General features: G+C 42.3%; 1 protein-coding gene across 2 annotated transcripts in view; it reads right to left on the bottom strand.

The window, feature by feature from the left end:
* Nucleotides 1–6,115: 6,115 nt before the first annotated feature.
* The window catches only part of ARHGAP11A (Rho GTPase activating protein 11A), a 97,640-nt gene continuing 78,059 nt past the window's right edge, over nucleotides 6,116–25,696 (bottom strand). For both annotated transcript variants that reach the window (XM_069209001.1, XM_069209000.1), the window contains 4 exons: nucleotides 20,173–20,308; nucleotides 15,155–15,260; nucleotides 11,539–11,671; nucleotides 6,116–9,508 (listed from right to left, as the gene is read on the bottom strand). In XM_069209001.1, the coding sequence (XP_069065102.1) occupies nucleotides 7,917–9,508; nucleotides 11,539–11,671; nucleotides 15,155–15,260; nucleotides 20,173–20,308 (1,967 nt within the window). In that variant the 3' untranslated portion in view covers nucleotides 6,116–7,916. The remainder of the gene's footprint in view (nucleotides 9,509–11,538; nucleotides 11,672–15,154; nucleotides 15,261–20,172; nucleotides 20,309–25,696) is intronic.

Genomic DNA, 25,696 nt, shown 5'->3' with positions numbered 1-25,696 from the left:
CATATCCGGTGCAAACTATGCCAGCTATGGACGCAGTGCCCATCGACTCCACATAACTGTGCACAGGGGTACTGCTCAAGAAAAATCTCTGGATCTAGACTGAGGCCAGGGGGGCATTCTAAGGTAAGGAATCTGCAAATAGATATTGTCTATACCAGATTACCGAAGGTAAGTAACTTGTCAGATAGGAAGACTCTACAAAGAAGTCAGGTTAGCTTCAGCTTGTTGATCAAGAACCCAAAATGACAACGGGAGGTGTGCTGTCATCCTGAGGTGGTATCGGACTGTGGTGAGGAAAGGGTTTAGGGGAGGAGTACGCTCTACCCCGCCCTTGACCAGCAAATAACACCTGAGACCAAAATACGGGTACCTGAAAGTATGGATCCTGCAAGTTCAAGACTGCAATCCAGTTGCCCGAATTCAGGTTAGATGGAACCTAGGCAACAATGGCATTTTGAATTAGCCCATCCAGAGGAAGGCATTCTGTGGGTGAACAGCTAAGTTAGAACAAAGTCCTCCATCCTTCTTAGGTACAAGGAAATAGCAGGAATAACAATCAGTTCCTATTTTAGCAACAGAGAACGCTCTGAATTCAGAGAGAAGTGCTTACACATCTTGCAGTAAAAGAAAGGTGCTACTCCGAGAGCTGCTCGGATGTGGAAGGAAGTTGTGGTGTAATGGAAAGAAATAGAAGGACACAGAACTGCTTGATGGTCTGGATCACCCATCTACCTGATGTCAGCAAGTGCTGGTTCCTGCCTCCCACATGGCGGGGGTGTGCGCAGCTAAAAAAGTGAACTAAAGCAGATTGTTTGCTGATGAAGCAGGGGAGGGGAACTGGAAGATTAATGCCCCACTCTGACCTGGGCGCTGCCAGTCCGATTACCCTCTATAAAAGCACTGGGGTGACTGCAGCAGGAACAGGGACCATGGCGTTGCCTGTAAGCCAAACCTCTGGAGTAGCCTGAAAAAGACAGAAACTGATGGGGAAACGGTCTGACAGGGATCCAGAGTCCAAAATAACACACCATAGCCCTACTTTCTTCAAACCGTTCTAAGGAACTAGTCTTTTGGCAGCACACAGGGGAAATAAACCCTGTATCGGGGAAGTATCCATCCCACCGGCCTCCTGAAAAACAATGTACAAACTGTCATCATAATGTGGGTGCAAATCACCCTGTAACCATCACTGGGTGGTGCTAATCTCTGGTCAGACTCGATACCAAAAAGGGGAATGGCGCTTCAGAGGACGGGTCTGAGGTAGTGGGACTGTATTGTCTGAATCAGGCTATATGGGACATGGGTGCACTGGAGCAAGTCGATACAGATTCAGCTGTGATATCCGAGTCCTCACTGCATCCCTCTCCGGCGCCATTGACATTGAGACTAGTGTCAACAAAAGGAGGGACCAGTGCAGATCTTTGAGTCGGAATAGAAGTTGGCACTAGAGTTGGTATGGAACCAGACACAGATTCTAGGGGCTCAGACACAGAGGATGGATCCTGACTGGAGGCCTCTGAGGATACTAGGGCCCGAAGGCATGTCAGAGTGAACTGGGAGTGTGTCAAAAATAAACAGCCTGGCCTCCCTTAAAGGCCTCAATCTGCTCCTCCATTGCCAATAGCCCAGGAAACTCTGGGTGCCATATGCATCAGTTGCGGAATCACCTCTTCAATCTTGAAACAAGTGTAATATCGATTGGTACCTAGACACCTTGCAAATTATTTTTAGATACAGTGACTTTCCAGATGATTTCAACTGCTAAGAATACCCAGTGCAATATAGGCCTTGAGAGCTGGAGAAGGTCGGCACCCTCAACTTAGAGCAGGGCCTACATGAGGTAAGTGACTACTTCTAATGTTTGGTGACTTGCTGCTTCACTTTACGTCCCTGATCGCCTTTATGTGCATAAGGACACACTTATCGCACGCCTAGGAGTTGTGCCCACAGCACAAACACCAAAGCCGCATTTCATGCAGGTCCACTACTAAAATCTGTTTTCTACAATCAAGGCACACTGTAGTTTGAGGCTAGTCATTGTTCCCTTACGCACCAGATTTCGATTTGAAAATCGTCAAATAGCGACAAAGGAGGGAGCAAAGTTACAGATCATAGTTCAAAGGTGCAGAAAGGAACTGACATGGGCGCACCGGTGTAGCACTTACATGCTGCTCTGTCAGTTCCGGGACAAACTAAGTCAACCAACAGTCGCATGACTTCCCCCTTGCAGTTTGCAGGATCACTGCTATGAGAAAAGCCAGATTCAGTCTGGTACCTGGGGAATAATCTAAAGGTGAGGAATTTGCAGTTAGAAGTATCCATCAGAAAATCCCCAATTACAACCAGATTTTGGTACTTATAAGATATGGATCATTGGGTCCTTGAGCGAGCTCATGCAAAATAAAGTAGCCCACAAACCAGACTTCAGGCCTTCATACCGTTAACATCTTTTAACCATGCCCAAGCCACATGCCATGTACCCATGCAAATCCAAAAGAAATGCACAGAATAGCAGGAGATGAGTAAGTGGGTTCTGGGGTGGGGAAATGCAGAGGGAAGGTGCCGACCACTCTCCCTGCCTGCACATTTGTTAATGTTGCTCATATCACCAAGCTTCTTTCGGGAAACACTGCGCACTGACTCTACTGATCCGTAAAACGTCCACGGAAATTAGCATTAGTATATGCTGGAATACCTTACAAGGCAACTGTTTGGGGAATAATTTGAGAGGGGGAAGATTGTTGAAAGCAAAGAAGGAAGCTCTTCTGCTACAATCATGTCCTGAATCAGATTGGACCTCAAAATGCAAGCAATTTTTTTTTTTGGGGGGGGGGGGGCAGGGGACGACTGTGCCACTTAGCACACTCAGAACAGGAAACGCAACACTATCAAAATTAGGAGGGTAGAGTGGCAAGTATTAAAGAACTGAATTGGATCACCCGCTGATATGGTAGCTCCCTTTTAAGAATCTCATGTGTGGCACACTGTCAATCTGAAATGAGGATGCATCCCATGCTCAAATGACACCCTGCTTGCTTGCCAGAGTACTCAGGGAGGGATGTTACTACCACTGTCTGAATCTCTGCTATATATGGCCAGACTCAAAAACTGGGAAAGAAGTTTAGGATAGTATGGTCCACAGATCTATCCGAAACAACCCTTGATGAGGACAGCTGCCCACATACTGCGGAAAGAAGTTACTATACAGACTGTAGTGCCCATCATGGACATCTTGCTGGGAGAAGGCAGTAGACTTTGTGGTAAGAGTCCTGCAAGTAATTTCAAGAATTCTGGGAACTTTGATGCCAGTCCAGATGCTGTCATAATTAACTAATCTTCAAGAACTACATTTAGTTTGAAAACAAAATGAAAAACTCTTGCCTAATTTGCAGGATAAAAAAAAGCATTTTAACACAAATTACAAACAGACCTGCTTTAAGCAGTAGCATCTATCTGGCCAAGGCACCAGCTTGGATGGCTTTACCATCACATCCCACTTAGTGTTTTTATTTTCTTGTAAAAGTTGAAAACTGGGGTCACCTGAAGCCAAGCTGAACTTGTGGATCCCTACTCTAATGTAACTTTGGACTTTGACCCGCTATACATTTCCAATGACTATGTCCAAGCATAAACATCATCAGCCTAACCAATATATCTAATCCACCCAATGCCTAAAAAATTATTTCCCTTGATGCTCTTTTACTACTGAGGTTTTGAACTCCAGCATTAGCATGTGCAACAGGCTCCCATCTGGCACATAAATCCAACATGGATCCCTACATTGATCTCATCTCCAGGTTGGCCCTGCTTGACTTTCTTCCTCCATTAGATTAGATAAACTGATTATTTACACAAAGAAAAAAAAAAACTATACAATTCCAACACCCACCTGCATCCCGATATTGTGCACCCTTGTTTCAGGAACTTGAGATGGTTGGGTCCCAGCTAGACCCTGGAGGGCAGTGGAATTATTTCATGGACTTTCAGCGAAACAATGTGTAAAATGATAACACATTTCTTCCTACTTAGGCTCTATTAAAACGATAAAGAAGGGAATTCAGAACCGTTCCTGTGTTCACTAGCAGCTGCAAGATAAAACAGATGCAATCTCCAAATTAAGGTAGAAGGAAATTAAAGACACTAATTAGTAAGGCTGGGTTGGTAGGCATAAAGGAAGGACATTTTGTGCTTAAAGACAAAGTTATTGGGAGTTACCAAGTCTTGTTCACTTCTTTCACCAACAGGTATGTGCCTTCTCCGTAGTGTCCATGTTCTTGGCCTGAACCTCCAAATTAACGGCAGAGTTTAAACCACTCTAGTTAACTGTGAATTATAATGAATGCGAGCAACTAAAATGGCAGTACAAGCAACCTAGAGGCCAAGCAGCTAACCAGATATGAGATTACGTTGCCTTCTGCAAACTAGATGCGAGCCCCTTGAGGCTTGTCCTCTGAAAATCTACTACTGTAGTGTTTCTGTTAATCCCATATAAGTTGATAGACAAGTATTGGAGCACCACTACGGCCATCTCGTCTTCTTCGACAGCCCACAACATCAAAGGGGTTCATAATAATGAGGAGGACTGTTCAGCAGGTTAACAGAGATATATTAGGGACCAGCACAAACTGAAAATTGGCCCAGTTAAAGATGGGAAAACTTTATGCATGTAAAACATACCAAATGAGCTATCTTTTGGCTGACCCAGCACTACCTCTTCACCTTTTTCGGTTGAAAGACGCTACTAGGGCAATGGCACTTATTTGAAGCCTAGTCGGTGAATTATTTGATGACCACTTACGGGGTTTTCTTTTTTTCGGGGGTCGGAAATCGGGTGTAAAGAAGAGGGGTCGGGCCCTGTGGTCTAAGTCATCTTCATATTACCAAGGAACCCCTGTACTACTGGCTTGCTGTATGATAAGTTCACTGCTACTAGAGATGCAGTTAGTTGGTGTTTGGTCTCTTGCAAGCTAAAAAGGAAGGATGCTCTGGGGAATGGGGCCACATTTTTTTTTTTTTTCGCCCCTTTTCCAATTTTCTTTTTTTCTCCGTCCTACCTACTGTCTGATACCTATGGCCAATGACCTTCAGTGCTATCGCTCTGTCGACCAAGACAACATTTTGGTGAAATTCACCCCATCCACACCGCTCCCTTCATTACCCAGCCCGCCCCCCAAGCTTGATTTCTCATTTCTTCTTTTTTCTAGCCCCACATTTTCAACTCTACCTCCACCCTCTTCTTAGGACAAAGAAACCCTAGAAGTCAGACTGATGAATTTTCCACCCAGGGCAGTGCATTGCATGCTGATAGAGGCCTCTGTAACGGGAACAGGAGCTCATGTCTGCATCAAAAGAACAACCTTTTCACTAGAGGGTAGGCTCTAAGAAACCCACACCACTTGACTGCGCGACAGGCAGCCTTATAAAAAAAAGTAACAGATAGGATCCATAGTGATAGCACTGAATACTGAAAAAAAGCTTCGCATAAAAAAAAAAAAAAAATATATATATATATATATATATATATCCAGTTCTGCAGAAACAATTCTGCACCATGATGCCAAAAAAGGTACATCATGAACTGCACCACCTGCCTTGAGAGATTTCTGAACACTTTACACACTGCAAGGGATACAAGAGTGGAGATGTTAGGGGCAACAGTAACTGAAAAGGCTTTAAAACAGTAAGATTAATACTTAAATCACAGCTGAAGGCCCTAGTAAAGAGAAAGAAATCAAAAGGACCAGTGAAATGTAAAGCTATCCCAAGCCAAGACAAATCCCTCCTCAGAAGAGTTTCCATGGAGAAACAGTGCCCTCCCAGTCCATAGGGCAAAGGGCATGAGAACATAGGAGCAAGGAGCTGGTTTGCTCGCACACTTGACTCTCAGACACACAGAAGCTTATCTGTGAACAGGCCCTGTCCTTTAATATTGCCAAATGAGACAGAATCCACCTCACAGGTTTGAGGGAACAAGGACACACAAAAAAAAAAGCGATCCACAAGGCAAAACATATTGAAGGCTTAGATGAATCAGGAAAAACGACAAGGTTTCTCGCAACAAAAGCAATATTAAGGTAGGATACAATAGCTATCAATGAGATGAAAAACCAAAGTATTAAAATTATCAATGCTTTATTTTTTTTGCTTTACATGATGGATATAATTTGAAATGTTGATAGCTCTTCAGATTGTCACAATTTATATCCAAGTAAACTGTGATACTTACTGTGCTGTTCCTCACGATAAACCAATCCTACGCCCACATTCCAACACTTGCAAAACTCGTATGCAAACATATTAAATTTGATAAAGCAGACAGACCAAAAGAACTGATCTACACATGCAAAAATAGATACCTCACTAACAAAGGCCAACATTTCTCACCCGAATATGCCAAGGCGTTTTTAAACACCAGTCCATATCAGATTAAAGTCTGTAGCTGCCCTTTAATTTGACAGTGTAGGAGGTCAACCCCCTACTCAATCACTATTCCCTGCAATGCTGTTGCAATCAAAGTTTTTTTTAATTGTAGCAAGACTGATTCTTGCTAGGAATCACTAAAGAATAAATATTAAATATTTACACAGAAAAGGAAACCAGCAAATGATTAACCAACATGCAATCTGAAAAAAATAAGCAATTATCGAAAAAACACAAGACGATTTGTAATAGTTTAAGAAATCACCCAACAGTAACATACAAAAATGTAAACATCTGCCCTGTGACAGAGTAATTTTTTTTGTTTTACATTCAGCCTCAGTTTCAATGGTTCTATTACAAAAATACAAAGAAAAAAAAAGCAAAACAAATAAACGCAGCTCCCATTTTAAGACATCAATAATGCAAAAAAAAAAAAACTTCATGAAGAAAGGGAACTACGCTGATGTGCATGAGCGATTGACCGTTGTGAAAAGCTAAAATTTCCTTTCACATACACAGCTTGACATCAACTAAGAACAACATTTGTTGTTTACTGTTTTAACATTTAAGACATCATAACAAGCGTTGGCACACATGCACACTACTGCCTCACTCATCATTCCCATGTAACCACACCATCGGTTGCTTCACATAGGAAGCAATACCCACAGAAGTGCAAATTGACCACAGTCTTGCAGCATCGAGTGGCGGCCAATATTGGAGGTCGAAAACCCAGTGATGAGAGCATCTTCCCAGGCTCACAAGAGTCCAGCTCAGCCTGGCAGGTTTTCAACTTTTCATTTGACCAACCACTTACTAACCCACAAAGGGGATGGATAGCCTATGAATCCTGATGACCATCCGCCGTTCAAGCAGCTTAGATGACACGCCAAGGCGAGAGGTGGGAGTTGTGACAAGTCTTCTTTATGCAGAAACAAGACTGCACACACATGGCAGTCAATCGTATAATATAATCTCACTTCTCACGCCTGGTAACCATTTAAAAAACCATAGAAATAGGTAGCTCCCACTACAAAAACCATCCTTTGTGATAAGTAATGTGCATTACCACTGCACAACAGGTACTTAGTCAAAGTTTCATACAGTATGTACAGACATCAGAAGCCTTCTTACAGCAGCCTAAGTAAGAAAGCAAAGTCACCTTGTCAACTATGCACAAACGTGGCTGAAGTAAAGCAATAGCATCTGTAAGTTCCACAATAAGACAACCACCTATCCATATTCGGGTTTCACAATCAGTACATTAGATATTCAAGTTGAGTTCACTTGATTTAGAATGGCAAGTCACTTCTACTTTTTGTACCGTTTATTTTTGGAATATTCGATTGTATTAAAAAAAGAAATTTAAAAAAAATAAAAATATTTAAAAGCAAAACATCTTCTGCAGAGTGTGATCCTATTTTATATGTACATACTGCAGAGGTAAGGAGATTGGATGCTCTTAAAAGGGGATCAGTTCGCACATGTGCAGCAGCTCACAACTCCAGAGGCCTCGAAGAAGGAAGCAGTTGGGCCTTGGTGATTGGATTCTTTGGTGAGCCTTTGAACCGGCTCTTCTCTTTCCCAGAAAGTTTACGAGCCAGACCAGTATCTGGAGCTGGTGCAGAAGCTTTGCATGCCCTTGGTTTCTTGTCCAATGTGTCCCTCCCAGCTACTTTTGTAGTGTCATGATTAGTAAGATCTTCCAAAACAGTCTTAGATTGGGTGACCAGCCCCACCTTTGGCTCGCCAGTGTAACGACTTCTCAACAAAGTATCTGCTGCTGGCTTGGAAGCTGCTTTGGAATCAGATTTCTGAGACCTGACACTTGTACTTTTTTGCAAAAGAGAAGCAGATGCTGGTCGTACTCTTACAGCTACAGGACAAGGCTTGGGTGGTGCAGAATTCTTTACTAATTCCTCCACACGGGAGAAGAAAGTATGGTCACAACTTGCTGATTTATGCAAAGGTGCACCAAGGGTGCCAGATTTCACCAATATGCTGGATGCTTCCTGTTTTTTAATCTCAGAAAGCGAGTTGATTCGGCGAACGGACTGACGGACAGGTGTGCGCTGGAACTGGAGCGGGGACTTCACTTTTTTAGACTGGTGATCATCTAAAGAGAGCTTGTTGAACCGCTGTATGTGATCTGAAACCCTCACATGTTTAGATGGCAATAGAGACTTGGATGTTGCGTCACTGGCAGTCGATGTTAACTGGCACAGCTTGGCAGGGTGCGCATCCTCAGACTCCTGTGCTCCAGATGGAGAGTTCAGAGGTGCTGCAATCACAGGAACATTGGAAACCATACTGTTTCTCTCCAATGTGCAGGGTGTCAACTGTGCACCATCATTTGCATCATCATGAACTTCAGACTGTTGAAAAGTTGTTGCTTTGATTGCTTCACTAGCTTGATCTTCCGATGAGCACCCCTGGCAAGGAGGGGCCATTGATAATGGTTTCTCGTTACTGTTTAACGAAGGACTCCCTAGTGGCTCTTCTGTGACACATTTTTCCATGTTAGGGTCTGCTTTTGCAGAAAAGCCATTTTCTTTCACATCACTTGAGTCCTTTTCCTGCCCGGGATTGTTAGCATGCGGAGTGACATGGTCAGTTACACCTGTAATGTCCAGGATGGTTTGCAATACAGTGGTAGCCACTCCAACTGCAGACTCAGCGAGAGTCTCAGCCGGCCTTTCTTCCCTGTCCAGTGAAGATCGAGAACCCATGATGAGGCCATGAAGATCACTCCCAGATTCTGAAAAAGCCTTCTTGATCATCACCAGCGTTTTTTCTGCGATGTGTTTCTCCTCCCCACTGAGCGGCGAGTCCATCAGCATTTGGTCAGGTTTACAACTTACAGGTCCAGGCCTCGGCTCACAGGGGAAAGCAGGGGGCTTCCCTACAACCAGCAAGGGCTCCGAATAAAAACTAATTGGGTTAATAGTTCCCATAACTGGAGTCCCTTCAGGATCCCTGAGTGGGGGTTCCGACTGACCAGGTCCAGTCCAAGACATTCGGTAATTCGTGCTATCTGAACACTTTGGAGTCAGTAGGTTTTCTTCTGATTTGCAGATAATTTTTGCACCTTAAAGACAGTAAAGGATTCGATTATTAATTTAGTATTATCATCTTTTTAGATATTTAAACAGTGTGGGTCCTGATAGTTTAGAGAAATTCATCGGGAAAATACAGTTAAAGCAGCCATGAAGCGAACAACATGTCAGCAGTGGCTTCATCACACAACTCGAAAAGGCATGAAATTCACAAAGTAAGATCCTGTCCAATCTTACTGCAAGCCCATATAACTGGGAATCTTTGGAACTTCTGTTTTTTAACAGTATAAACTTGCACACAAACAATACAGCAATGTAAGCAGCACACAAACCTCATGTTTTAAGTCAGGACTCAAATGGGTGGTCAAGGGGTAGATGTGCAGTCTCTGAAATCCACACCCCTTTGAAGGCATCATATGTCACATCGTCCAACAAGTATGCATGCCACACCGTGCACCTCATTAAAGAAGGTAGGGTTGGATGTGAATCTGAAACTCTGACAAACTGCAGTTGATGCTAATTAACTTTCTTCTCCACTGGATCTTCCATGGATACACATGCTTGACTAACACGCCAGGAAGAGAATCACCTTATTTAAATAGGTTACAAAGCGCTGCTTGTACCCAACCCTGGATTGATTACTTCTTCGAACATCCACACACTATTGTGTGGCTACGAAATGGTAGTTCCTCTATAATGCTGTTCTACAGATGTCCCAGTGGTGCCCTTTCCTGGTTAAGGCACAGCATTTGGGGATGCCATTCCTCATGCAGAAGAATAAGTTGTTTACCTTCTGTAATGCTCTTTTTGCTGAAGATTTAACTTAATTACCTATAACCAGGGCAACTGGAATTATGTGATATTGTGGTCACTGCGTTTTCCCGCATAATTATGAATTTACACCAATTGCCATATAATTCCACTGCTGCATAATCTGTCAATTTTAGCATCACAAATATGTTTCTAGCTCAAAAGTTACTATTTTGGCTTTTCTTGCAGCAGAATTTAGTGAACCTTGCCGTAAATTTGGCCCTACACTGTCACATAATTCAAGTGGGTCTGCCTGTAAAAGTACATCAGTGTTGAGCTTTTTAGATTCATGTGCAGTCTTCTTTTGTAACGAAGTTTGTATGGTACATCCTGCACAACAGAAAATCTGAGCAATAGTGGCCTTTAAGCAGGTGGAATTCAGAACACAACCTCAAAGACTGTAGTTTAGACCAACCACAATAAGGTACATGGGCTACTTCTACTAACTAATAAATGCATGCATGTGTGTCAGTACTGTTGTTTCAACAGTCGTGATTCCCACCTGACAATGAGAAATGATGCAAGCATGTGAATCTATGGGAGATTCAATGCTGGAGAACATTTATCAGCAACTGTTAGCACTGCTCCATCAAAAGTAGAAAAAAAAAAAAAAAAGAAGAATTTCCATCTGTTTACTTACTAGGGCTATATAACATGTTGAAATGTTCCCACATGCTTGTGGTCAGAATAATGGTGTGGGGAAAGATGACAAGCAGATGGCTAGAAGTAGTTATATTTTCATAGTTCTTAGTAAATTAGTCATCAATCTGAAAACCAGCGTCATCATTCAAATGCGAAAAAACGTTGTCAGAAGCCGTAACGGCGGAAAAGTCAAGGAGGAACCACTTACATGCTCATTCAAGTTACCAATATCCGAACAAGACATCTAGCCTGGGGCCTGAACATCAAGGGAGAGTGTTTCAGCCTCAGGATTTGCACCCCTGAAACACTTCTTTATAAAGCAGTTTATAGAGTGATAGAGTAAACTTTACTTGGGCAAGCACAGCGTTATGAAAAGGAGGGTCTAGTGTTGTAATGTATGTGACTGTAATGTCAAGAGATTTACCATTATAGAGACTTCTGAGTTTTAACGCAGTACTATCCCCTCCATCGCAAGAATACACAATACGAAGCCTTCAATATACGCATTATTCATTGAAATAATGACAACAGAATCATAATCCCAAGTGGCAATGACAGTGACTAAATTCTAATTAATTCACAAAGTCTCATTTTATGCTACATCTCTTACCCCTCTTAGTAGCCTTCACAGGGGAGAAAGCTGCCTTGGGCAATTCAACCTTTTGTTCTGATTCCTGTTGGGTTGCAAGGCGCCAACCGATGCTTTCAGATCCATTGGTTGATGGGTAACTGTTTACCAGATTCTTCAGCAGGTGGAAAAAGAGGAAAACACTGTTAAGTACACCATGCGAGAGAAAAGCCCAAGTTCCAATAAAAGATGGAGTCTATATAGTACTAGAACATGGAAATCAAGCATGTGTGCATGTCATGCTAATGAGTACTGTGTGCTTTCATGTCCGAAAGAGTCAGGGCACAGGAACTCCATTATGGAAGCCATGTGATTTGGGATTCAAGCAAGAGCTCACAAGAGAAGCACGATCAGTGGGCAGTCACCTGCCCTTTGGGGCTGCCAAGTTTGTTTGCCCATCAGGGATGGAAAAGTATTTGTAAGACGACTTGAGGTAGAAGTCAAATTTTGATGGTTTCCCTTGAATCTAGCATCACATTTTTCATGATAGACACACTCTCTGAACGCAAACAGGTGGTAGTAAAACTTTGCAGTATCTGAAATGCTACAGTCAAAAGACTGTGTTAACCAAAGGAAACAAATATAATTGGTGCTGTTGAATTGTACAGGAGAGGGAGTTCTGTTTAACAGACAAATGAAGCAATGCAAATACTGCTTGCCTCCTCGTGGCAACTGTTTGTGTGTCCATGTATCCACTTTTTTAACTGCTGGGACTGCAGCCAAGTGTGCGGGTGAGAGGCAAATGCAAGCGGTATGTGCCAACTATGAGGACGAATAAAAATCAGCAAGAACTGGGTGAGGGTTAGCAGGGGGAGCAAGACCTAAGTCAGTCACCTTAAAACACTCTCTGGGATTCCCAAGAGTAATCAAAAGTTGGTGTTACAGAAATAGAACAGAAATTAACAAGCTAATGGAAGGGAGAAAAGGACTGAGACCAAAGATGACCACAAGGAAATGAGGATGGGCTGGGTAGCGTACCAGGACAGAAAAGGAATAAATGGGTCAATTTCAACACACCATAACTCACTGTCTCCTCCATTAATGCTCTCTGGGAACTAATTGAAACATACTGCCGCAACCAAAATAGCGCACTTGGGGAGAAGACCCTACCTAGTGCAGAGTTTTCAAGTTAAGCATTAAGATTAAATATGTCTAACAAGTCATACAGAAATGCGCCACATTTGCCTATACTAGAACACACAAGAAGGCCAGCAAAATACAATCATTCCGTATATTCTACTAAGCAGAGATTAAAGTATTGAGTAATGAATCGAGGAAATATTGAAGCAGATCAGGCTACATATCTTCACACTACCAACCAAATAGAGAAACAAAAAGGTAGCTGTTTACCAATACAGCTCCATAAAGCAGGTATGGCAAAAGCCACTCAATGCATGGCATAAAGCACAGATGTAAGAACAAAAACACAATAACCACTACATCTTTAGGACACCCCTGTGAACCTCACTCAACACCAAATTCTTCCCTCAGAGGCCATAACATGAGCCTACTCCAACTATGCACAAAAAACTGTTATGTTAAGTGCATTTACATAGCAAATTTAGACCAGTGGTTCTTAACCTTTTGGCTTCTGCGAACCCACACTTAATCATTATTGGAACGCGGGGACCCCCACTGGATCATTATTGGAATCCGAGGACCTTCCACCGAGTCATTACTCAGGACCCCGGCCAAAACACGGTCGATGATATGAACCGTAAAATACACACACAAAAAAAAATATATATATATATATATATATATATATATATATATATATATATATATATATATACACACACACACACACATACACACACACAAGCATTCCATCAAACACACAAATGATAACATTTGATTTAATTTGCAAACAAATAAGAATAAAACATGTTATTTTAATAGGAAGGTTGGAACTTTTATAAATTCAATTGAAACCACACATTGTCCATACTATATTTGGTTTAATGCACCGGTAGTGCTCCCATGAATCAATCTGAGGATACTAATTTCTTGACATTTACCGTACGTTTTAAAATTTTCAACTGTACATTTAGCCACTTTATTTTTAGACACGTTATTAATGTGTTAATATTATTACATTTTCTGAGCAGTCACTAAAAGATATAATTTTAGATCTCAATTGAGCATTATGTTCTCGGGAGTGAGTGCCAAAGGACATTTCCATTGGTTTCATGTAGCTGGGGTGTACAGTTGTTTATTAATGGGCTCCAGGAGCGGATTGTGCCCCCATGCTGTGGCCTTTTCTCAAAGAATATCCAAAGGCACAACTCCTACATCTCTGTGCTCCACTCCAGTCCAGGTCTACGCACACAAACAAATCCTTGAAGTTTGAAGACACCATCAGAACTTCATACACAACTCAAAATTATTCACACACAAGCCACACTAGAAATCTACTCTTTCTACCAAGCACAAGCCAAGCAAAACTTTACTCGCAATGTTATCTTACAAGGCGTTTGAGGCGATACAAATAGCACAATAAGTTGGCTGTTCCCCCTTGCCACAATTCTTCCACTAATAGAGGTTGATGGGAGATATGTGAACATTTCAAATCAGAAGTCACAAATACCCCTTTCTAAGAGGTTAAAGCTTTTTGATCACTTTTTAACACTTGATTTGTTTTCCAAAACTTTAAAGCTGTACACACCTTAAAAGGACAAATTCACAAGGTAACAAGGTCAAACTCAAACCCTGAGGGGAGAAAAGTGGAGGAATCGATCCCCACATCAATCCATCTCTGCTCAAATTAGACCTGAACACATTTCTACTCCTCACAGCAGAGCCCATACCACCTCAATCCCCTCAAGCCTTATGGGGCAAGGTGGAAAGAGCATCCTTACTGTTCAATGTTTACCTAAATGTCTAGACAACCCACAGTAACCAATAGCCTTTCCTGGCATCAACAGTAGAAGCTATGCGAGTCCAACATTGCAGAACACCAAACAGCATATGCAGTAATCCTGTGCACAAACATTGCCTGGAAGATGGGGTAAACCAAAAGGCCTTGCGGAATTCAAGTCACATAGGTCCTAACGAAAGGTCAATTTTGGCTTTCTGACACAGCTGGAGACATCTGAGAATATGTGGTGTTTGGGAAAGTTGTGTTGACAGGGTATCTTTCCTCCTTCTCCAACCATTTTCACCCACTTGTGAGTACTGCTTCTCTTGCCCACAAAGAGCCAAAGTTTGGAAGCTAGTGTTGGGCAGAGATAAAACAAAATACCACTGTAGTGCGCCTTCCAAAAGCACAACATGGGCTTCAGATGCAGGAGTAACCATTCACGAGGTAGGCAATGTTGCATGTTCCAGCAATAAGGCTGCCTTGTTACAAACAGTGCATGCAATGCTAGAAGCTGAAGTGGGTGAAGAAGGCCAGTCATTGGAACTGAAGTAGCTATTTCTGTGCCTCATTTCCTAGGGGAGCTAGATGACAGACAGCTGAGAAGACAGCAACCAAGAAGATACAGCAGCAAAAAGCTTATGAAGAGATCAACACAAGTGCATGAACACGATTGTAACATATGAACATTTACTAACAGCTTTGATCTATATATTTTAAAAGTTATTTCCTATATACCTCTCTGCTGCTTTTTCCCAGGCTGAACTTTAAGCGAAGTGAACGGCGAACCATCTCTTTACGACTAATTTTAGGAGAGAAGCATCCTGTTTTTCCGGATTCAACCCTGGAAAACAAATGCAATTTTTGGTACAAGTCACTTCATTTCTGGTCCAAAGGACCAGAGTACAATACTAATCTGTAAAATGTAATGAAGCATAGCATGCAAATCTGTTTTAATAGTTGCATGATATTTCAGGATTTTGACACACGTTACTATAATAGCAAGAAGCTTACTTACCTGTAAGGCGTCTCTGCAGTGTGGGTATACATGTCACATGCTTGGTAGAAAAAAGCTGCAAAACAAGGTGATAGAAGGAATGCTTGAATTAATCTCAGCCACTGGTAATCGCTCAGGGAAACATTCCAGACATTGTTTTTTGCCCACTGTGCCAATCTAGACAGAGACCAACCTTATCTAAATCAGACTTAGTCCTACCCGAAGAAGGACCAGGGAGGATTTGCATGTGGTTGGATCTAATCTGAAGTGGCGTGGTGGGCAAAATAAAACAATAGATTTTGATGTGGCTCCGAGAATTACCAGTGACTGAGATTCATTCAAGCATTCCATTCATCACTTTTTTCACCAAAGAATAAAAAAAAAGTCATAAATGGCAAGGAAGCATTGTAAACATTTGCAAACCTGCCTTCTGCAGAGAACAGGTGTTAACAGTTTTGTGATTAATATACATCACACACTACAACGAGTATGGTTTTACATACTTTAGCATATAAAACAATTGTTCACCAAAGGCAGCAAACAGGACCACATTCTGAAGGTGCCAGAGTTTAGCCATGGCTTCACAAATGTGATTGCTAAATATTTTAGTAGCATGCATGATAAGCCGTGGTGTGTTTCCTATGTCATGGATTTGCAAGTTGAGAGAATATCAGTGCACTATGGATATGTCAGTGTTGTCAGTTTCTCTATAACACGTGAGGAAGGTGGCACAGCTTGCATCACCAGGTTTGGAATCCATTGATGTATTCCCTGGAAGAGAGATCTTGCAGGGTGAGGGTGAGGGTGACAAGGTGGGGGGTGTTTCTGTTTGACTGATTCACAGCAGTACACAGCTGGCCATTTGGCAATTTCTTTGCAGATTAATTATAGTCATGGTGAATTTTGGACCCTTGACAGATTTCTGTACGTCTTTCAAGGTAGACTGGGTGACGCAAACAAGAACCATGTGAATAAGAATACACAGAGGTTTTAGAGTTCCAATATGGTCTAATTAATCTCAAGATGGAAGCAATGTATTGTATTTATATACCGCTTACTACCCCTAACGAGGCGTCAAGGCGCTTTTTTATGAGTAGCGTGCTGCTCTGGAACCCAAAAGGATTATTAATAAAAAATAGGGGCTAATGTGTGAGGTGGGCATGCAAGTCTGTTAGTTGGACTGATTAAACTAATGGAGGGATAAGAAGAGGAAAGAATAAAGAAGTGTTGATTGGGAGATCATGGTAGTAAGATGAGGTTGGAGATGAGTGAAAGGAGGGATGGAAGAGGGAAGAGTGTGTAGAAAGGGAATAGGGAGATCATAGTGGTAAAAAGAGGTTTGGGATGAGTCAAAGGAGACATACACGAGGGAAGAATGTAGAAGCGTTGTTTGGGAGAACATAGTAGTAAAAGGAGATCTGGGGGTGAGCCAGGAGGGAAATAGGAGGGAAGAGTCTAGAAAAGGGTTTGGGATGCGTCAGAGAGTGGAGATAGGGGACAGATTTAGAGAGGTATAGGGTGAGACAGTAGTGCATTGGAGAGTGAAAGTTTTTTTCTTTCTCTCCTACATCAGAAGTAAAGTAAATAAATATATAGATATATGACTACATGGAAAGGGTATGCATGTATAAGGAAGACTATATATATTGAGATTTAAAGTTGTGTCAGTGCTGCAGTACTTTAAGGTAATTTATCGGAGTATTTTTTATAACAATGTTTTTATTTGTTTTCTTTTTATGTTATCTTTTCCTCAAGAGCAGTCCCTCTACACCAGCTTCGTACAGTCTTTGTATTAGGGTATCATGGTTAACTGTGTCAAAGGCAGCTGAGAAGTCCAAAAGAAGTAGTGCAGCAACCACTTTGTGGTCTACTGTGTTTGTAAGGATGCATTAAAGTTATGTACAATGTGGCTTTGTGTTGTGCTGGTGATGTGTGGATTTGTTAGTGTTACAGCACAGAGTGGTGTTTTGTGTGAAAATGAAGATGCCACAGTGTAGAAGTTGGGGTAGAAGGATGTATAGGTGTGGTTTGGGGGGGTGGTTTAGTGGTTGTTGAGGTATTGTAATGTGCATAGCGTTCATTTGTGGTACGTGCCTATGTGCATTTGCTGAGTGTTACTATGCTTGTGGATGCCTTGAGGTGGTTGCTGGTGAATAGCAAAAAATGCGGCATTTCTGGCCTTAGTCCCAAACAGGCAACTGCCCTTGTCCTCTGCACCCTTAGCTTCGCCTCCCTGGCTGAGACTTGTGGCCACTGTCCAGCTACCTTGGACAGAAACATCTTATGCAATTCATTTAGCCATGCCCCTTAGCATTATTGTATTTTAGAGTTTTGGCCATACAAGTGCTCATATCACAGTGCTGAAAAGCGGATAAGAAAACTTAGTTGCATGGAGAAAGTTTGTTCATTTCACAGCGAGTGCCCCCGGCTATCTAAGAACATCAAGTGTTGGAACTCTGAATGCTTAGTAGGCTCATCTGGAGAACGTCCTTTGCCAACATTCAGTCATCTTAGTCTCAGTAGGATGCACACCTTTCGTACCTTATTAAGTAACCTATTCTTCTGAATGATACTTATAACCACAGTGTGTTCATCCAAAAGGGCATGTCAAGCATCGTTACCTGGACTCCCAGTTGAAAACGCAAGACCAGTTAGAGTCAATCCACAAGACCAGTCACAGGAGTCAAACCATATTTAAACATGCAAGTTTACTTTAGAAAACACTTCCTAGTTAAGGCCAAAAGAAATATTAGCGTGCCTGTGTTCGCATTCACCCATTCAAAAGGATTCCCCATCTTTATTCAATATAGGACAGTTTTGTGAGACTGAGGTTCCACCAACCTCAGTCCTGCTACCTTCTGATTGATTTCCAAAGTTAGAATAATAGAACGATTATTTTTTCTTTTTGAGAAACCAAAACAGTCTTGGCTGTAGCCATGACATTGGGTTAGACTGTTCCTAGTCGAAAAGTTGTGTGAGCAAAAGGTTTTGACTATCATATCCAGATGTAGAGTGCAAGTGAAACTTTTATCTGCTGCAGACATTAGCTTTCAAGGAGGTTTGTAATGGTGCATGCATGACCGGACAACCCTGTGGATCAGACATCACACCCTTTGCTTCAGTGAGAGCAGGTGTACAGGCTTTACTGGTCGGAGTTGTGATCAGTTATGAAGAATCACACTAACACCAGTCTCCGATACTTGTCAATAAAGGTTTCTAAGGAAATCCTATCTTCTGTCATGACTGAAGGTTGAGAATGATGGAGTGATGGCTACACTCAACCATCAGCATAGTTTGAACCCTGGGTACAATGTCTATGGTGAAGGCTCCAAATCTGAATAAGCGTTGCAGGAGGCTGAAAGCCTTTTAGGGGTAAGAGACCGATTGAGATGGAGGAGATGAACTTGGGCTAGGTGACTGTTTAAATCACAATCATCATTTCCATCTCCTTTCCAGGGATGAGATGACTTCACCGACTAGACCTTAGAAAAGCTAATGGTTTTCAGAGTGTGCACACGAAAGAGCGCTGGGTGACTATGAGCATGTTAGGGTGTGCTTCTGGATTGTCTTTCCATTCTTATCCCCAACAAGACCCTGTCATGGAGGATTGACCTATGAATGAAGGTATGCTCACATCCAGCCAAAAAGAGTCTTCCTGACGGCTCTTGGGTACATTTCACCAGAGTCACGGTCTTCATGACACTACTGGTGAGAGGTTTCCAATGGTGGATATCCACCAGGCGGCTATTTGGGTGTCTATCCACACCTTCACAAGACATTACTGCCTTGACTCTCGGGTCCAATGGGAGGGACTTTTGGCCCACTACGGCCTGTAGGATTTACTCAAGCAAGTCTACTCCACAGACACCCCCCTCCCTCCACCTTTTTAGGAGGTACTGCAATCACTGAGGAACACCTTTCAGTTTGGGATTACTTGAAGCAATGGAGTAACCTTGAATATATGTGGAGAACAATTGTCCCTAGTTTCCTGAATCCAGGCCAAATATTCAAACAATCTCATAAATAAATGCTCAGTTTTTCCATCTTACAGCAGTTTCCGTATCTACACCACCTTTCTTTTCTCACATACGTACTCTGTCCTCAGACAGTTGCTGGATAAGGCAGGCTGCCAGAAAAGGTTCCTCTAGGTCCTTTTTCTGTGAAAAGTACATCAGTGGTCAAACCGAGGTGTGAGAAAGACGTTTAGAGTAGGATTACTATTACATCGATTGGCAAAAAAAAACATGAAACTGAAGTTAAAAAACACATGGTTACGTGGAGAAACTTTGTTTGGAAGATATAAGCCTGCCTGTGCTCCACAGCATTGCAAAATTAACATCTGTATATTAAAAAAAGCACAGGGTGTATAGCACAGCTTTACACACCAATAATAAAGTTAAGTAAACAGAAGACCAAATTTTTTTTAAGTGGAGCTAAAAAAAAAAAAAAAGCTATAAGCATGATTGAATGAGTGATGGACAAACGGTCAGCGCAGTGTAGAGAACAGCTAGACTACTGACGCAAAGAATAGGGACTTTTCTATTTGATTTAGGGCAGCCCAAGCCTAAAAGAGTAGCAGAGTAGGTGGGAGAGGATATGCCCACATTTGAAAGATTACCCAAACAAAGATATGATGTGAAAGGCACTGGGAATATCTAATTAGGACAGTACTGAATATAGAACTGCATAGTCTTACAAATTTAAAGCATAAGACAAAAGTAGGAGCGTTCAGTGGGAAAGATTCAGGGGGTAAATTTACCTATGTATCTTCTTGTTTTCATATTTTTTGCTCCTCAGATTTCCTGAACCAGAGAGGTGCTTTGCACTGATAACGAAGGGGGAGAGAGAGTTCTGAGAGGTCTCAAAAGAAACACTGGGACTTGCATCAGACTGAGCTGCAAAGCAAAAGGAATACAAATCAAAGAAAGGGTTAAAAGTTCAAGCACAACAAATGACAAATGTACAAGAATTCACAAAGTAAGAAGCAGGATTAATACGGCTAATCACAACATTGGCTGAGGGTAATTTCAATATACATTTGTTCCTGCAACAAAAATACTGTACTGATTTGTCAGCCAAACACGTGGAAGTGTGATAACTCTGATGGATCAAAAAAGTCTGGATTCACTTGCATTATCAAGACAGAACCTAGCCACGTCTGTTCAGCAATGATCAATTGAAAATAGGCCATTCAAACTTAATTCCTATACACTATTATTGTGAAAATAAATTAACATTTGGTTTCTGTGTGGGTAGGCTGTATTGTAGTGCTGAGCCTGTCATTTCGACACCTTAAATGAAAATAGCACTGGCAAAGCCAATAGGTCTCGCATATGCAGGAGCTATTGGCTTTGCCAATGTGTTTAAGCCATGTTGTGCACCAGAGTGGCTGCTGTTCAGCATGGCTAAAAGTTAGTGCTGTAGAGAAGTGCGGCGTAAAGTGGATCGGCACACAGTGGCGTACAGTGCCATAGGTAGTGTTGTAGGGTAGGGTGGAGTAGGTTGGAGTGACACGCTGGCACAGGGTGGACGGGCAGTGGTATAGAACTGAATGGCGTAATGTGGCTAATACATGGCGTGGTAGTGCACTACTATTACAGAGAACACATTTTACATTGAAATGACAATTCGGACATGGAGTGGCAGGGCGTGTCGGGCGTAGAGTGGAGTGGCATACGCATGGTAGCACATTGTCATTACCGACAAAACATTTTCGATCGAAAAAAAACATTACATCTGCACAAAGTTTTACAGAAAAAACTATATACAGCGCACAAACGATAATGTATGGAAATGGCATCAACTAGTGTACCAATTTGTTCTGATGGTATTCAAATATTAGATTCCACCCCACTTCCGAATTACAAAAAATTTGCATCATTTGTGCTTTTGTAATTCTGATATATTCTGAGATAGCTGCACAGTTCATTTAAAGAAATTTAATAAACACAAAGCTCCCTCAGATAATTGAGCCTGGCATTTGACCTCGGTCTTTAAATGCACAGCAAATGTGACAAGATAAGAACAAAATTTAAAGGCATGTTTGCAGAAAGGAGGACATGTGGAAGAATACAAGGAGTGATTGCGCATAAGCATGGCGCCACATGAAGGATGAAGACATCCCTAAAACAAAGCCAGATGGAAAGTCAGAAAATGTGAGTTACACGCACAAAGCCAATGGTAAGCAATGGGTGGAATGCATTCCCGGGGAAGCTTTCAGAATGCCCACAAGAAGTCTTTTTGCAACCAGACAGCTTTGCTGTCTGGTAGGCTTCGACCTAAAAAAAGAATCTGTAAGTTTAAAAAAAAAAATACAATATTTTGCACTGCTACACTCACTTGCATCTATAACATTATCCTTTCAGGTACATCGATGGAATAACTCCTCAAGGCAATGTGAAGTAGAAAAGTGTGACTCAATACAAGCAGGAATTATAAGAGTAGCGTCACTGTAGTTTTAACTCAGTTTAGTGATGGCAGAGCAATGAAATGTACAATGGTTCATTTTGAATGTGGTCACTGTGTCTAGTTGATATAGAATCAAGTTGTATACAGCAGGTTCAGATTTATAAAAGAAGTGTCAAATCTACACGCAAAATTGCACCCTTCCTTGGGCACATATGTAAGATCTTTAGAAAGTCTCAGTTTTCTGATAAGCCTAGAAAGCTGTGTCAGCATACAGAGGATGTTTCTTCATAGTAGTGCAGCATATAAATGAATAGCAATTGACAATCAGTCACACACCGGAATTTTTTTTTAAAAAAAACAAAAAATAAAAATCAATAAAGATGAACATGTATCGAATAAATACAATATTGTGTTAAAAAAAAAAACAGTTTGCCAGAAGTGACCTAAGATGTAGGCAGAGCACAAAGTGTTTAGCACGTTCCTATGAGAGGCGGAAAAGAGTTATCAGAAGTAACATTGAGCTTCGTTGAGGAAAGCAAGTCACAAGATATTAGTTAATAAGAACTGTAGCCAACAAATTTGTCTTAAAAGGCCCCAGCAGTCTTGGTTTTTATTAGGTCTTTTCTACCAAACAGGTCACGCAAACACCTATTGTAGGAAGCTGGCTCTCTATATGGTGCACTAAAAAGAAGTACACCGTGCAGAGAGTCCAGTGGATCCTCAATTGGATTACAGAGGCAAACACAGATAATACTAACTCTCCTTTATGGTAGTTTGGGCAAGCAGCTATGCTTATCAGAGGGCAGTGCTAAGTTTTTGCTGTACTCAAAGAGGCAATAAATGACACACAAAGAATAAATCCTAGACTAAATTAGAAAAATAACACTTTTAAAATATGTTTTGAAAGCAAGAACTTTGATCACAAGTAGGCACTGTTTTTGTTATCAATTTTCACAGGTAAGCAAAACATTCAATTATGTACACTTTTACGCACAATGCAAACCTATCGGAGGAAAAGTCAGTGATGAAAAAAAGATAGTTAGTTTCAGGGGTTCACCTTTTGAACTTGGAGTTGTAGTGGTCCAAGGCCCACAGTACTACCAGCAGGTCTTCAGGAGGCACCCAGGTTTCACCGGGTGCAGGGTGCTGACGAGGTTGTAGCTGGGTGTGCTGTTGTGGTATGGGAGCGGAGGGCACCTGAAAACAGGTTACAGAGGGAGACTGGGAAAAAAGTGCGAGTGTGCCCAAACAGGGACGCGGGTCGCAAGGGGTCTTCGAACAAGAGGGCACAACTGGTTCTTCGTTACCTAGGCTGGGCGGATCAAGTACAGAGTGGTAAGGGGGCTGGTGCGAAAAGATACTTCTTGCGGTTAGGGGTCAACAGCTGGCAGGGGCAAAATCAGGACAACTAGGCCACTCACAAAGTGGGGTCTCAGTGGTGCAGACATCCCTCAACTGGTACCCTGGGTGTTGGTGCTGCACGGCTCCGGTTGGTCCTGGTGTCTTCACAATTGGTGGGAAGATAAATGTGGTCCTCCAGAACACAAGTACCTTCGCCTGGTCATCTAAGGCATCAGTCAGGCAGGGGAGCTGCAAGACGGTGAATCTGAATCTGCTTTTTGGTGTCTGCAGGGAAGTAGCTCCTGTACTCCAAGGAAGACTGCGGCGATTTTCTAAGTGCTGGCAGGCTACCAGAGGAATTGGTAGTTCTCCAGCTTGCAGGACGAGTCACTCTGTTGCGATTGTTGAGAGCAGGCAGGGTTTTGCACCAAAAGTTCACAGCTCTTTTGCTGTTCTCGCCACGTAGTGACTCCTATTCATCCTTCTTTGGTCCATCAAAACCCAATTCTTGGGTTCAGGGGTGCCACATAAAAACTCAATTTAGGGGCATTAAAGGGATTGCCAGGTAGCAGCCAATGGCTTGCTTACCTTTAGGGTGACTACACCCTCTATTTGACCACTTCCCATGGGAAGTGGGCATAACCCTGACCCTAGAATGCTAATTCCGCCCAGAACAAGATGGAGGAATATGAAAAGTGGTGTCTACATCAGTTAGTCCACCATAGGGGTGGGACCGCATGATGTGTGCACACCTCCTAATGTTACTAATATCCCCACCTGTCTTGCCACCAAGAAGTGGGGTCAGGACAGGGGGGGGGGGGGGGGCATCTCCACCATATGGAGAAACCTGGGTAGCATAACAAAGGTGGCTTTGTCTTTGCACGGAAATGCACATCCTGTTTTGAGGTGTCAACACCTTCACCCAGAGCAGGCTTTGTTCCTGGTCTCCAAGAGAGTAGGCTCTCACCACAGGACATCAGAAACGTATCTATGGATCGAGTGACTAGGTGTCTTGTTTTGGGGAAGGAACACTGGGGACCTGGTTAGCAGGAACCCAGGGCACTTCAGTCAAAGTTGCATCTAAAAACCAGGAAAGGGGGGGGGGGCTGGTGTGTGTGTGTGTGTGTGTGTGGGTTGTGTGTGTGTGTGTGGGTTGTGTGTGTGGGTTGTGTGTGTGGGTTGTGTGTGTGGGTTGTGTGTGTGGGTTGTGTGTGTGGGTTGTGTGTGTGGGTTGTGTGTGTGGGTTGTGTGTGTGGGTTGTGTGTGTGGGTTGTGTGTGTGTTGGGGGACACTGCATCCAGAAGCCAGCTCTCTACACTTAGTGTCTGCATACAGTGGATTTAGAGCTCCTCTCATTGCATACCACTGGTTGACTGTCACTCCCTTGCTTTTTTTGTCAGCTTGTATGGGGTTCCCACCCCAACTCCATATTGATTCCCCCACATGCATCCTTGTGTTGCTTCCACCCCATTGTTACGTCTGCTCCATCATTCCTGAGCAGACCCCTCCATGTTGCCTACCCTCCATTTGCGTTCCATTAAAATGATGTTCTTGCTAAAAAAAAATTATTACTGATCCAACTCGGAACAGTGAATAAAAAAAAAGAAGAAATGCCCGTGTCACTTTGTAGGCGCACACATTTTCAAACTGAGGGGGGCAGACACTTATCTATTTTTTGTTTCCCCTTTAGCTATGACGTGCAGCATGGCTAAAAGCCACTGTCAAAGCCAAAAATCCAAAAGGAAAGACCTATTGGCTTTCTCAATGCTCGTTACACTTTTAATAAGAAGACATTTCAACCCAGCTCAATGATTCCTTGGCATAATCAAGACGAAATCGAATATGAGAACTGCAAAAGTACTTTTTTCTGTAGAAAACTTGTAGCCAATTCAGTTAGAGTGCTATAAGAACAGTCACTCTTTTGTAGTATGAATGATAAGCCAGCTCAGAAGCAGCACCACAGGACTCAGGGTCAGCTCAGAATACTCTGTAGGGCGAGGCTCCTTCTCTTCTTTCTCCTAAAACGAAGATGTATCCATGATGTATGCTAGCACTTACGTATTTCATTCACTCATGCAGGCCATCATTTCCCATGTTGCAATGTGACAAGAAGTCTAGGCTGTGCCAGTAGAAGGGTGTCAGGCATACTTCAGGAAATGTTTGTTGTACAATTGCACAAGCTGAAAGCCAATCCAGCTTTGTGAAATGACGCTTTTTTTTTTTTTTTTTAAACACTGCAAGTGAACTTTAAATAAAAAAAAGATTTGAAGAAAGCCCTTACCTCACAGCCCCTACCAAATGAGGTGTTTCTCTTTACCATACTCAGTGGAGATTTACACATTTACTTGGCACAAATACATCTATTTCCAGAGTGGAAACGAGTCTGAGAGAAGTTACTCGCTATAGATTTTGTGGGTTGTCTCAACTCACCATGCAAAACCACTCAACCTGTGTAGAGGTTTACTTGTGGTGCGGCATTACACTATCCTGGAGTAATATTACATACATGTAAAAGGATTCATGAGTGCAAGGTC

This window comes from Pleurodeles waltl, chromosome 9 (assembly GCF_031143425.1).
Source record: "Pleurodeles waltl isolate 20211129_DDA chromosome 9, aPleWal1.hap1.20221129, whole genome shotgun sequence".
NCBI classification, from domain to species: Eukaryota; Metazoa; Chordata; class Amphibia; order Caudata; family Salamandridae; genus Pleurodeles; species Pleurodeles waltl.
This window is presented reverse-complemented; position numbering and strand designations above follow the sequence as displayed.